General features: G+C 37.3%; 1 protein-coding gene across 2 annotated transcripts in view; it reads left to right on the top strand.

Moving 5' to 3' along the window:
• Positions 1 to 14,555, top strand: part of Shprh (SNF2 histone linker PHD RING helicase) — a 70,760-nt gene that overhangs the window by 50,949 nt on the left and 5,256 nt on the right. For both annotated transcript variants that reach the window (XM_041680140.1, XM_041680139.1), the window contains exons 26-28: positions 8,711 to 8,803; positions 9,537 to 9,623; positions 10,344 to 10,522. In XM_041680140.1, the coding sequence (XP_041536074.1) occupies positions 8,711 to 8,803; positions 9,537 to 9,623; positions 10,344 to 10,522 (359 nt within the window). The remainder of the gene's footprint in view (positions 1 to 8,710; positions 8,804 to 9,536; positions 9,624 to 10,343; positions 10,523 to 14,555) is intronic.

Raw genomic sequence — 14,555 nt, 5'->3', positions numbered from 1 at the left:
TTAAAGAACTTGTTCTGCCAGTTAAACATGAAGAGTGTAAGGTGGTGACTGGAAGGGTGAATACACAGGCGTGAATTACAGTGCAGCTTGGGAAGCATAAGTGAGAAGAGGGTCTTCTTGACCTAAGGATCATCTAGTCTGTCTCTGAATCCTTTGAATGAATCCTTTGTGTTTTTAAAGCATGTGTCAAGAAGCTGTAAAATGAAGTAACTGGAGCAACCCAGTGGCCAGCCCTGGGGCTTTGGTGGTCACTGTCTAATCGCTACTGCTACTCTTGGAACTAGAACTGTTGTCCTTCCAGTCCCTCCTGCTCTCTCCATGCTCCTGTGTTTCTCTCCCCTTCTCCTAAAGATACTTGTTTTCTCTTCTTTTTCTTCTTTCAGCTGCAGGTATGCCAACAGCAACAAATGGCATTGGGGGGGGGGGGACTGAGAGAACGTTACACAGGGAAAACATTAATCATAGCACCAGGAACCAGCATGAGGTAGAAATGCTGTCCTGCTTTGATCAGGGAGGTTTAGGAAGAGGTTGCTGTAGCTGCCAGTAAACTGCACAGCTGTGGCACTGAGTCACTGAATCCATCAGACCCAAACACCTGTTCGTGTATGGCAGCTTTCCTACACCCAGGACAGTTACATTTGCTGCCCTGTGGAAAGGGATGTCAGTGTTGAAATACTACTGCATACTCTTGCTGCTGCTTGTCTTTCATGAGTATTGGTAAACACATGAATTAAACTCTTATTTAGAAAATAAAAGATTAGAGAATTTAGTAAAAATAGTTTCATCCTACCATTGACACGAATATGCTTGCATTTCTTTTTTCATTAAACGTAACTAAATATTTTACATATTACATAAACCAATCTCATTCCTCTTCCACTTTCTCACTATTTCTTACCACATTTGTGCTTGCTTTTCTCCTTTTTCTGTCACAATTTGGTTCTGTCACTTTTGCCTTCTGTTACTTGTCACCTCTTTGTCCCATTTATACCCTACTGTCTGTCACTTGCTCTTTCAAGCATCTGCATAATGTGTTTTTAAGGGTGCCTGACTCTCTTACTTGGTTCATACGACTTCTAGACCTGGAGGGTCTTGTCTTTTGTGTTACTGTCAAGTTTTTGGTACTTAAACATTATAAATAAGTTAGTTTCTATAACCTTAATATCTAAGTATTCATAATAAAACTTTATACATAGCAGACAGTATGACACCATAAACAGTGCTTAATCATATAACTTGAGATCTTTTAAAAGATTCAGAGAATGCAAAAATAAATCGTCTTTGGCATTTTGTTTCTAATGATGTTTTCAGGAAATTAGAGATTTAACTGTATCCGGAATCCTATGGGTTAACCATAGAAATAAGATATTGAGATTACCAGTATCCTTTTGATGCGCACACTTAAATAAAACTGTATCATCCATAGCAACAGTATGACAGTATTCCTGAATGACCTTGGAACCTTCTGGGCATTTCACAAAGTAAACAAAATTCCCCTTGCAAGTTCCGACAACTGCAGGGCATTTTGGATGTGGTGAAGTAGGCCTTCTGGCAGAACATATCCTCACGTGGCTTATTCCCCGTGTCCTTTGTTTGGCTAGGTTTCATACAAAGCACTTCTGCTCGTGCAAACTCAGCCTCTATACTGAACAGGAGTCTTAGTTCATAAGTTTCTATTCAGTACAGAATGTTACACATACCTATAACCATAGCAAAACAATGCCCGCCCCAGCCACACACTTGAACTATTACTTCATCATCTTAGATTTTGAATATCTCATGATTACCCAGTGTGCTTTTAATAATAGACTTTTCAGGCCCTATCTTGATGAGATAGGATATGATATAGGATTTTTGGTTTTAACAAGTACACCTACTAACCCCTGAGATGTCTGTGGAACTTTAGAGAGAAAATACTGCATTTACATTCTAATTTCAAGACAGTCAATACAGTAATAAGATATATAGATTTCTAGTGGGTTTTTTGCTGGTTTATTTTTGCTTTTCCAGTTATCAAACGTTTTCTAGTTCATACTTTCCAAAATGTAATTAAACATCTGTGTAGAAAAAAAACTAATTATAAAATTCTGAGTGAGTTTAAAACAAGATCTACACATAATTGTATTATATATACATCTGAATATCCCTATATGAGCTACCAAATACGTTATACATCAGTGTTAACTGATTGAAAATGGCATTGGTGTTTTTGTTAGGATGAGCATAAATCAATATAATTCTAATTGTCAAAAGAGAAAAGAAAGTTTCTATTCAGTGGCTCAGTTAACAGTTATAGTTCTGAATTGTTAGTCAGTCATCCTAAAAAGTCAGCCATGTCATACATACAATATAGTGAACACACAATAGAGACACTGAAGACATAGAGTGTAAATTACCTTTATTTAATTAGCTCTTTGAAAAACATAGTCCTTTTTGGACCATTAACTCCACTAGAATGAGTTGAGACATGATTCTCTTCTGTATCCCAATCATCTAGCATAATACTGGCTTGCAGTAGGCACTCAGTATATGTCTAAATGGATGGTTATCAAATATTCCTTTGACCCAAATATTATTTTTAACTTTTTTATTGATAGTAACTTGTATCTGAAATAATTCTGCAGATTGTTTTTAAAATACTGAAAAATACTTTGGAGACCTAATGTTTATCTAAGATTCCTCACAACTGGAGAAAGTATCTCTTGTGCTTTGTAAAGTAACACAAGTGAATGTGTAGGGGGAGGGCCTACTTGTTCATCCTGGCCACCCAGCTAGCTTAGCCCTGAAATAACCACACAGAAATTGTATTAATTAAATCACTGTTTGGCCCATTAGCTCTAACTTCTTACTGGCTAACGCTTACATCTTAACTTAACCCATTTCTGTTAATCTGTATATCACCACGAGGTCGTGGCCTACCAGCAAAGTCTCAGCACTTCTTTCTCCAGCAACGGGTCCATGGCATCTTCTGACTGCTTTCTTCCTCCCAGAATTCAGTTCTGTCTTCGCCTACCTAAGTTCTGCCCTATTAGGCCAAGGCAATTTCTTTATTCATTAACCAATACAGACAACACACGGAGGGGATTCCCACATTATGAGTGAAGAATCCAGCACTGGTTCCTTGTATGTGCTTGAGAAGTATTTCTGCCTCGTGAAGTCAGACAAGCTTCAAAACTGGACCATGTCATAGATGGTGCAGCAGCATGGGGTTCTCCCTTAGTGAACGGGTGTGAATGGAAACAGCATGACAGGTTGGCACTAGGAAGGAGCTAGCCTTATTCCAAATGGAAGAGTACAGAATGGAAGTCAGAAAATACCAAAATAGTAACTGGCTTTCTACTGAATACTTGCAGGAGCCTTTGAACATTCCTATACAAGTTACAAACCTCTAAGGAAACCTATAGAAAAATCTGTTACATTTGTAGACCAGGCTAGACTCAAAATCTGTCACCGGCATTGGTGGCGCACACCTTTAATCCCAGCACTCTGGAGGCAGAGGCAGGCAGATCTCTTAGTTCAAGGCCAGCCTGGTCTACAAGAGCTAGTTCCAGGACAGCCAAGGCTGCTACACAGAAAAACCCTGTCTCTGGGAAGGAAAGAAAAAAAAAAACTAAAAACCTGTTACCACCTAATACCCTTCCAATTGTTCATATTACTTTTTCTTTATTAGGAAGCAGAGTAATTTGCCATCTTTAGGATGAGTGAATATGTCATCTTTGAAATATGTTTCTCAGAGGAACTTTTTTTAAAAAAATGCATCTTACAACATTTAATTCTCATGGTATGTGTGTAAGTTTTAAAAAGTTACTCTAAGTAATGACTACAAGAATAAAATATTACTGTGCTGTTTCAGATGTGTCTGTCCCACACCTAGCATAGATGGACTTATCTTCTGTAGCAAGTATCCATGGGCAGTAAGAAGCATTGTAGGTTCAGTGACCTGTAACAGGGCCATAGTGATACCATCCAAAGGCAGCTAGCTCACTGTAGCAAATGAACACCTGATGATATCACTGGAGTAATAGGCCGTCCACTTCTTCCCCTAAAACTCAATTTATAGTTGATAAAAATGATTCTTTATAGGTTTAGTAGAAATATTTAATTAAAAAAGGGGGGAAAATATGTAACTTTGATATCACACAATGAAAACTGGTATTTAGCTCCATTCTCTTTTTACTCTATTACCGTGAATGGTTTCTGATTTTAGTCTAGGGTTAGCCCGTATGCCTTCCAATACATGTAAATTTTTCCTTGAGTACTAACAGTGGTCATAATCCACTGGCTCTTCTTTCTAAAATATGAGAAATTAGTGCAGCTGTTCCTCTATCCTTCCTCCTCCCTCCTTTTTAGTATGTTTAATTTTTAGTATATGACTCTATATCATAATATTTATGGTAGCCATACTTTATTATGTAATTATAAACACATCTATATCCTGAAAAAAATTCAGTAGCATGTACAGTATTATAATGTAATTTTTTTACCATATAATCAAGTAGAATTATTGAAGTTATATAGCAAAGAATATCTTCCTAGTCGTCTGTCACTGAGCTTTGTGCTTCAAATAAATTTTTTTAGTTCTTTAGTTGGATGGTTGGTTGGTTTTCGTTTTGTTGTTTTTTGGTTTTTAAAGAGAGGGTTTCTCTGTGTAGTCCTGGCTGTCCCTGAACTCACTCTGTAGACCAGTCTGGCTTGAACTCACAGAGATCTGCCTACCTCTCCCCCCTGAGTTCTGGGATTAAAGGCATGCACCACCACTGCCCAAGCGCTTCTTTTAGTTTTTATTAAGATATAGTAAGTGGATAATGGGTTTAATTGTAACATTATTTATAGGAGTGTATAATGTATTTTGATAACAGTCAACCCTAATTCCCTCTTGTCCTACTCCTGTCATCCCCTCCAAAGAATTTTCTAAGCACCCAAATCTGTTTTTCCCTGATTATCTTCCTTTTTTTCTAAAGAAACTTGACTTCATTTATCCATAAAATCCTCATTAAAGGCCTTCATTCTCGCTGGGCAGTGGTGGCACACGCATTTAATCCCAGTACGTGTAGCCAGAGACAGGCGTGTCTCAGTGAGTTTGAGGACAGTCTGGTCTACAATGTGAGTTCTAGGACAGCCAGGTCTGTTACACAGAAAAACCCAATCTTGAAAAACAAACAAACAAATATCCTTCATTCTTTATGTTAGACAGCTTCAAAATAATTTGCCAAAAAATAAAAATGATCACTTTTAGAGTTCTCAGCTCTTATCATGAATTCATTTTGCCTGTACTCCAGAGTGATGAGTAGTATTTCCTTTGCTACAGAACTTGACTGGATATGTTTCATGTATACTACACTGTCATTTCTTTTGCATACATAGAATATACATTAATGTATAATAGATAGAGAATCTCTGAAAATATGGATTATTATGTAGGTATTCTAAACACAAATGTCCTTTCTTCTGTTAACAATTAGACCAGGTTGGCTTTCTCTGCTTTTCTGCAGTACTTTAACCTGTAATTCTACAAGTGAGACTAATAGAACTATTGGAATCCCCAGAACAAAAAAATGAATAGAACACACACACACACACACACACACACACACACAGGAGGCTGAGTACAAAGTGACATAATAGGCACTATGCTCCCTGTTTGTTTAGCATCATAGATTGGTATGCCTTGCTTCCAACTATGACTCCCTACATTATTTACTTTTATTAGAAGTTACTAAAAATACAAAGCAATGATATTTTTCTGTTAGAATAATTTTATTTATTCAAATCAAGTCAAGTAGTCTATTGCTTCTGCAACAGAGAGATCTTGAATATCTCTTACTTCCTTGTCTCTCTTTTAATAAGTGATCTCAGCAGATAGGAACAGATGTGAAGGAATCAGAGTTAAACCATGACGTGTCTTTCTGTCTCCTGCATAAAGATTTTTACTATGCTCACACTCTCTTCTCCACGGAAGACATTATCCCAGAATTGCATTAATATAGCAGTTTTATTCTAGATGGGCAAGGATATCAAAATATCTAAGCCAGATACTCCATGTTTGCTTTATTATTATATTTTTTAGCCCACTAAACATATGGCAAGAGACATCGCTCTTTCTATCCTTTCAGCCCAGTGAAAATGTTTAACTTAGAATATAAATTCTCTGAGTTTTGCAGCAAGAACACATGGCTGCTCTGTTTTAAAGTGATTAAAATAAGTTAGTTACGCCTATTAGAATAAGAATCCACCTGGCACTTCTGATTTTTCTGTTATGCTATTGCATGACATTGAGGCCAGATTTCATAAGAAATACCTTTTGTTAGCCTTTAGTGCTGATATATTTCTGCTGTTAATTTTTTAAGTGCTGACTTCCTATCCAAAAATTGAGTTTGTTCTATATTATACTTAAGAGAAAGGTTTGAGTTAATTTTCTTATTAACTATTTTAATATTTGCCTGCTGATTTCTTGAGTGGAGAATCAGTAGAAACAATAGCGATGAACAGAGTGACAAAACTTTGTCTCTCGTCCCATTTCATTGAAACATTATTCATTCACAGTAGTCAAGATGAAGAATCCATGACTGGATTAAGAAAATATGGTATCCAGTGCTTGGGACATGGCTAGCTCAGTGATCACAGTGCATATCACACATGAGGACCATGGCTTAGATCCCCAGAACACACATATATGCCAGGTAGGCACGGCAGGTTGCCTCTAATTCTAGCCTTACAAGGTGGAGAAGGGAATCCCCTGAGTAAGCTGGCTAGCAACACTAGGTTTATCAGTGAGCTCTGAGTTTGGCTGAGATATTTGCATACACACTTGCAAAGAGCATGTGTTACTACTTTTTCAGTGCTCCTCTTTTATTTCAGTAATCTTTTGTTGTCTAGAGCATTTTCTTTTGACTTAAAAAATTATGGCTTTTATCAAGATAAGTTCACAGAGGCAATGAATTTTCAATATAACATTTTATAGTCTGAGGCAAAGGACTAGCAGTGTGGCTTACAAGTAGAGTGTTAGCATGTACATGCCCTGGGTTTAGTCCCCAGCAGTACAGGGGAAGCAGCAGTTAACCTAGAGCCAAAGATTCCAGTCCTACTTGTGTGACTCAGACCCATTAGAGTATCATGACAATTTATAAGTGAGGCCTATCAGGATTTTTTTGTGTTTTGTATTGTTTTTGAGAGTTACTAAAATTTGATACCAGGAGAATGTTTTGATGTGTCCTTACACAGAGTTAGTACCCCATTTGGATGCTACTTATAAAAGATGTTTTCTTTTGAGCTTTTAGTTAAGAAACAGCTCAGTAGATTAAAGAGCTTTTGTTTATCCTGAACTTTAAATGTCTTTCTTATTGTGTCTTGACATGAATGTGCATGTGGAGGTTATGGGGACACTTGTGGGTTTGTTTCCACTTTCTTATACCATGGAAGTTCAAAGGATAGAACCGAGGTCATCAGGTTTGGCAGTAAGTGCTTTATCCACTGAGCCATAGCAAGTGAAATGCTTTCAAAAGAAGCACATTGCAGGGACCAGGAGGGCTTCTATCTAAAGGTCTAAATTGTCATTTTGTGTTCTTTCCCTGTTTTTATTTTTCTCTGTTATTTTAAATCAGTAGACTGAGACGGATGGTTCCCTTATACTTTTTAGCCTCATATGTATAATTGAGAGTATATATATCTAAAAAATTAAATATAAATTCCTTATTTTAGTGGGAAGATTTTAACACTTTTTTTCATAATTTTGACAGTAAATTAGGGTAACCTTCTTCCTTGTTTATTTGGTTACCTTTCTGAATTCTTCCAATTGCAAGTAAATGAATTTAGAGCACTGAGGAGAAGGCTAGTGCTGCTGTGGAAACACTTGCTGTTTGATTTGGCCCCTTCCCCACACCTTAGTTTAGGTCATTATAATGTTCATAGTTAGCGTTTGAAACGTCAGTTACTGATTGTTTATTTATAGGTGCACCCACATTTCACTTCCATATTCCTTTGATGGAATAGTTCTGAAAGAAAAAAAAAAAGGAAGAAAACCACTCTTGTAAAGAGTCTTCCTGTGTTTTAGATGACATCGTTTGTGTGTCTGTCCTTGTCCATGGCCTTCTGGTTGCAAGGAAGTTTTGCTCATTGGTTGAGTACTTCATTTTGCAAAGCGCCTTGAGTTTTTACTCTTTATATTCTTGCATTTCTATATGAAATGAAGGAGAGTAGTGAGGAAGGTTTTTGAATACATAGTCTATTTCTTTGCTGTAACAAATTTTGGTAACTGAAAAATCTAAGTAAAAAGTGTTTGGTGTCATTACTTTATGACTTTTTAGTATGCCTTCCTGCTCAATTAACTAGGTATAAGTTCTTTAAGGAAATGCTTTTTTTATTTTTTTAACATTTGGAGGACAGAGAGCATGTGAACAACATAGCACATTGTACAGAGTCAGAGGACATGTAAACAATGGCTTTCTCTACCATGTAGGCTATGGGAACCACATTCAGATCATCAGGCTTGCCTGCCCACTTTCTGTCTCTTACACATCTTGAATATAAACCCATTCAGTTGTGTATAGACTAAAGATTATTCTCAACAAACAACATAAAAAGAGTAAAGCACGTAATATTTGTTAAGTGTCTCTGTTATATACAGTTTGAATGAAGTGTTTATACCAATTTTCTTTTTATTCTTAACTAGGTTTTATTTGGTACTAATGTATTTTCCCCTTTCTGTTTAAAGGGTAGCCATTCTACCAAAGTGGAAGCTGTGGTCAGAACTCTGATGAAAATACAGCTTAGAGATCCAGGGGCCAAAGCACTCGTTTTCTCAACGGTATAATCAAGACTTTCCTGTTTCAGTCCAGCTGGTTTTCTGCCTCTGCTTAGTATTTATCTGAGAACTATTTTTAAATGCTTACTGAAATAGAGTTAAGATTCAGAATTACTGTTGGATTTTTTTCTGTGTCTTTATATTTTTGTTTACAGAAATGTGATGGTACTTTATTTTTATTTTATTTATTTATTTATTTATTAAAGATTTCTGTCTCCTCCCCATCACCGCCTCCCATTTCCCTCCCCCTCCCCCAAGTGATGATACTTTATAAAGGCAGTTCCTGTAAGATTTTATATTGATTTCAATAAGAGATTTTATTTTGATATTTTAAAAATTGGAATCTATAACCTTGACTCATTCACAAATGAATTTGACTATTTAAGAAAAAGTTAGTTAATGAACTATAAAGTATTATTTATAAATATAGAGTAAAAACCTTAGTTTTGCATTTAGAAAGAAACTATATCTATTACATATGCCATTGTTTTGTGTTATATATTTTCACTATTTTCAGTGTTGTTTGTATTTTACTATACTACCTTTCCCTCAGTATTTGATGAGAGGGAATGCTGTTTTCAACAGAACTAGTGTTAGTAGGTATTCCATCTGAGACTTTGGGTTTGTTTTTGTTCATTTAATTGTTACTGTGGTTTAGTTATTATTTCTTCCTTCTCAAATCCTCTTTGGCCAAAAGCGGTGTATAAACACTATTTTTCTCACTTTGATGTTCTAGTGGCAAGATGTACTAGATATTATTTCAAAAGCGCTGACTGACAACAACATGGAATTTACTCAAATCAGTCGCATTAAGACATTCCAGGTGTGTCAAGTTTTCCTTGTGGTTTTAACAGATCAGTTGCTAACTGAAACTGCTGCTCACTAGCTGACTTAATCTTCTGCCCTGAACCCTGAATGAGGGCTTGAATTCTTGATTATCTACGAAATAAGTATTTTAAAGGAAAGTAGAAAAGCTGTAGATTTTTTTTCTATTCAATGATACCTAAAAAGAGAATCTTTAAAAAAAAATTTTTTTTTTACTTGAGATCCTTTTCCTTAATGTAGAAAAATGGCTTGCACTATCTCTCTCTGGGATTATAGTCTACATACACACACAACACATTCACACACACACAATCAGGAAAAAGTAATATTGTTAAAATTTCCTTTATGTCACATTCAATACAGTCACACCCACATACTCTGAGACATACCACACACAAGAACAACTAAAATGTAGTAGATTCCTGTCTTACCTCACATTAACTCTTCCATATTTATGGAAGAATAATTGGAAGAAGGCCTCTCCCCCATACAATTCAGTTTTCATGTATCACATATCTGTGATATGGTTTTTACTTTTGCTATAAAAGCAAAAGTGTTTGTATGATTCTCTTCTTTAAAATCAAGGAAAATAACATTCTAGTTTCTAAACTTGGTGAATTAGCATTTATTTTTCACTACCATATTAAGTTTGAGCTATAACAAGCTGCTCTTATTTCAGTTGATCCAACTAAAGTTAAAATGTACCTTTCTTTTTTAGGAGAACCTTTCAGCATTTAAACATGATCCTCAAATCAATATTTTGCTGCTGCCCCTGCACACAGGCTCTAATGGATTAACTATCATTGAAGCTACTCATGTCCTCTTGGTGGAGCCCATACTGAACCCTGCCCATGAGCTTCAGGCCATTGGGAGGGTGCACCGAATTGGACAGACAAAGTAAGGACTGAAATAGCATCAACCACATTGCCTCGTGTTATAGAAACTAACTCAGCATTTAAATTCTTTATTTATGTTCATCGAAGCTTGTTTGTTTTTAACTACAGGTTCTATCTCCCTCACCTGAAATTTTTGGGACCAGAAATGTTTTAGATTAGGGTTTGTTTTGCCTTCAGATTCTAGAGTATGTACATGTCTTTAATGAGATATCATGAGGAAAGGTTCTGAGTCTAAACATGAAATTGATTATATTTCACCTTAAACATAGTCTAACCCCTCACATGAAGTCAGTTGTGGAAATTTCCACTTTGTCACATGTCTTGTATGCACATGCACACACAGCGAATAAACCAATAATTCAGTGTAATAAAAGATAATTAGACTTAGTGCCATACCTAAACCAAAAGTAATAGTGATTATTATATTATAATGTACTTACTTTATTCAAATAACAGATTATGTGGGTATGTGTAATATAACTTCCTCGTTAATGTTATCTCATGGATGCTAGAGACCTTGAATGTTTGAAGATATATACATAAGTACACACTAAGCACTCATTTAGTAAGTATTACTGAGCACCTAAAGTATGTCAAGCATTATGCTACATACTGAAGATTGTAATTACATAAAACCCATTCACATTTACAATGTACATAGAAGGCTACTGTGTAGCACAAGAAAAAGATGATTCAGAGTTATATGAGCAAAACAATGTGTTTTGTGCCCTGAAGGACAAAGACATTAGGCTGAAGGACTGATTAAGTTTGAGAGTTGCGTGTGTATAACAAAGGGGAGATAAACTGACATTTCTGAGGATTGTGAGGGGCGTGGAACTGCTGTAGTAAAGCATGAGAAAGGAGTAGTAAATGAACTGCATGTCAGAATCAGCTACAGATTTACGTAAGCTGCAACTTTGAAAGCTTAGACAGCTCTAGTTTTAAGTGGGAAAGAGATAGGTTCTGCGTTTAAATTACTTTTCTCATTGCTGTGTCAAACTCCAAAGAAAAGCAGCTAAGGAAGGAAGGGTTTTTTTAATAGAGTGGGAAACTCAAAGTGGCAGGAGCAGGACATGGTTGGTCATATCGCAAGCACAGTTAGGGACACCGGCAGATAAATGCTGACTCTTTGCTTGCTTTGTCCTCATTCAGTCTTGATCCCAGCCCATGGGATGTTGCTGCCTGTATTCAGGTTAGCTCTCCCTTCTTCACATAAGTCTTAAATGTTTTGGGAATTACCCATATAGATGAACTGAGAGTTGTATTTCTACAGTAACTCTAAATCTCATCAAATTGATGATCAAGATAAGCCTTTGTACTCTTTAAAAAAAAAACTTAACAAAATATGGCAAAAGTAGGACAACCATAATCTCAACACACAGTTGTTCTAAAGTACTTGCAAATGTCATTTAGAATGCAGTTAAATTAGTGTTTGTGTAAGTGCAGGTGCCCACATGCCGTGCTGTGATTGGGAGTTCAAAGGACCACTTCCAGAAGTCAGTTCTTGCCTCCATTTTGTTGGGGCCATCTTACTTCCTTTCTACTGGTTTGCATACTTTGCAGGCTAACTGGCCTTTGCACACAATGTCTGACTCAGGTTGTTAGGCTTACTACATGCTTTTTAGTTGAGGCTTCCTGCCGGCCCTTAACTCTGACTTCTTATACCAACATTTTTTAAAGCATGGATAGGGCTTCCCTCCGATCTAGAAGCCTAAGTCCATTAAGGCCATTGCTTCCCATCTTTTAAGAGACTACCTGAATCTTTGTATCCTCATAGAGAGAGTTCAAAGTGTCTTCTCTTTCTCTCCATTATCTACTTAAGCAGTTGGTGTTCATTGGTCTCCACACACTTCATTCAGTAGACCTTTGCTGAACACTTTCTATGTGCCATGCAGAATTTTAAGCATTTTAGATGTTTTCATGCAACTTGTAAGCAGGTTCTAAGCAGGTTGGTGTAGCAACAGTTAGTGTGCAGCAGATTAAAGGGCGTGTCCTGTGAGGAAGATAAAGACTTCAAATGGCTTGGAATCCAGTCTTACTGAGATGTAGCATCTGACCAAAGCTTGAAAGAGATTGGATAGTTAGTCATGCTAATATCTTTTTTTTAACTTTTTTTTACATACCAACCACAGTTTCCTCTCCCTCTTCTCTTCCTGCTCCCTCCTCCTACCTCCCTTCTGCCTCCCCCTCCACCTCTCCTCCATTTTCACTGAGGTGTAGGCCTCCCATGGGAGTCAGCAAAGCATGGCATATCAAGTTGTAACAGGACCAAGCTCCTCCCCCTTGCATCAAGGCTGGGCAAGGCAACCCAGCAAGGGGAATAGGATCCAAAAAGCCAGTTCATGCATCAGGGACAGGTCCAGGTCCCACTGCTAGGGTCTCCACAAATAGACCAAGCTACACAGCTGTCACCCAGATGCAGAGGGCCTAGGTCAGTCCCATGCTGGCTCCCTAGCTGTGAATCCAGAGCTAATATCTTAAGAAAGAATGATTAAGTAGACAATAAAATCATTGTGACATCTGTAAGTCAGGAGTGTTCCTGGTTTTTTAAAAAAAAATAGCAAAGAACTACAGTTGCTAGACTGAAACAGGTAGGAAATTAAGTCAGGGATCATATTAGACACTAATTAGGAAGCTGTAAGCACAAAAAGGACACAATCTAGCTTCAGCTTTGAAGCAATCATTCTGAAATTTGTACTCAGTTTAGGGAGTAAGGGGTGGTGTAGGAGGTCCTTCTGTATTTGTATTACTTTTACTAGTTGAATAAAGAAAACTGCCTTGGCCTTTTGATAGGGCAGCCCTTGGGTGGGCAGAGAAGACAGAACAGGATTCTGGGAAGAAGGGCAGTGTGGCAGACATCATAAAGCTCCTGCCCGAAACAGACGTAGGTTAGAATCTTTCCTGGTAAGCAATGACCTCGTGATGACACACAGATTATTAGAGATGGGTTAATCAAGATGTGAGACTTAGCCAATAAGAGCTGGAGTTAATGGGCCAGGCAATAATTTAATTAATACAACTTCTGTGGGTTATTTCGGGGGTTAAGCTAGGTGGGCGGCAGGACACAGCCCGCAGTTATATTACAAAGGGGAGCACAGGAGGCCATCCAGTCTTGATGACATTAGAAGGTAGTTTGACTGGTGGCAGTTACCTGCTGAGTTGTGATCAGGTTCTAGATTGTTCTGGAGGTAGAACTGACAGTGACAGTTTCTGTGGACATAGTAGAGATTAGATTTGAGAGTAACACCATGGTCTTTGGCCAAGATGACTAGGAGGATAAACAGCCTTTAGCTGAGTATATTATTACTATTAGAATAGATTCAGTGGGTGTTGGAAGGAGGCCACTTGGCAGATTGTTCATTTCCCGGCTGCCCAGACCCCCGAAATAATCACATAGAAACTGTATTAATTAAATCACGGCTTGGGCCATTAGCTCTAGCTTCTTAGTGGCTAACTCTTACATATTAATTTAACCCATTTTTGTTAATCTGTGTATCGCCACGTAGCTGTGGCTTAACAGGTAAGGTTTCCAGCATCTATCTCTGGTGGTGGCTCCATAGAGTCTCTCTGACTCTGCCTTCTTCCACCCAGCATTCAGTTTTGTTTTCTCCACCTAGCTAAGTTCTGCCCTACTATAGGTCCAGAGTAGTTTCTTTATTCATATATGGTGATTGCAGTATACACAGGGAAATCCCACATCAAGTGGAAAGAACAAAACTTGACTTTAGATATGTTTGAGATTTTATTAGCTATATAAAATATATAAGTTCAGAACCTGGGAGAGAAGCCAGGGCTAAAAGCATACACTTTGATATCGGTAGCATATGATGGTGTTTTTAAGCCATGAACATGAATGGGATTATTAAAGGAGAGAGAGAATAGCGATAGGCCACAAACTAAACTCTGGCGCACCTAAATTAAAAGACTAGGAAAAAGTAAGACACCTATATGGTTGACTGTCATTTGCTGCAAAATTTCAAGAAAGGAATCTTACTACTAGAGTTTCGACCATTAGCTTTATTTAGCGGCATGAT

The sequence above is a fragment of the Microtus oregoni genome, unplaced genomic scaffold, assembly GCF_018167655.1.
Source record: "Microtus oregoni isolate MIOR12 unplaced genomic scaffold, Mior012 000033F_ref0000390, whole genome shotgun sequence".
NCBI lineage: Eukaryota > Metazoa > Chordata > Mammalia > Rodentia > Cricetidae > Microtus > Microtus oregoni.
Note: the sequence above shows the minus strand (reverse complement) of the source record. Positions and strands in the feature narration are given on the sequence as shown.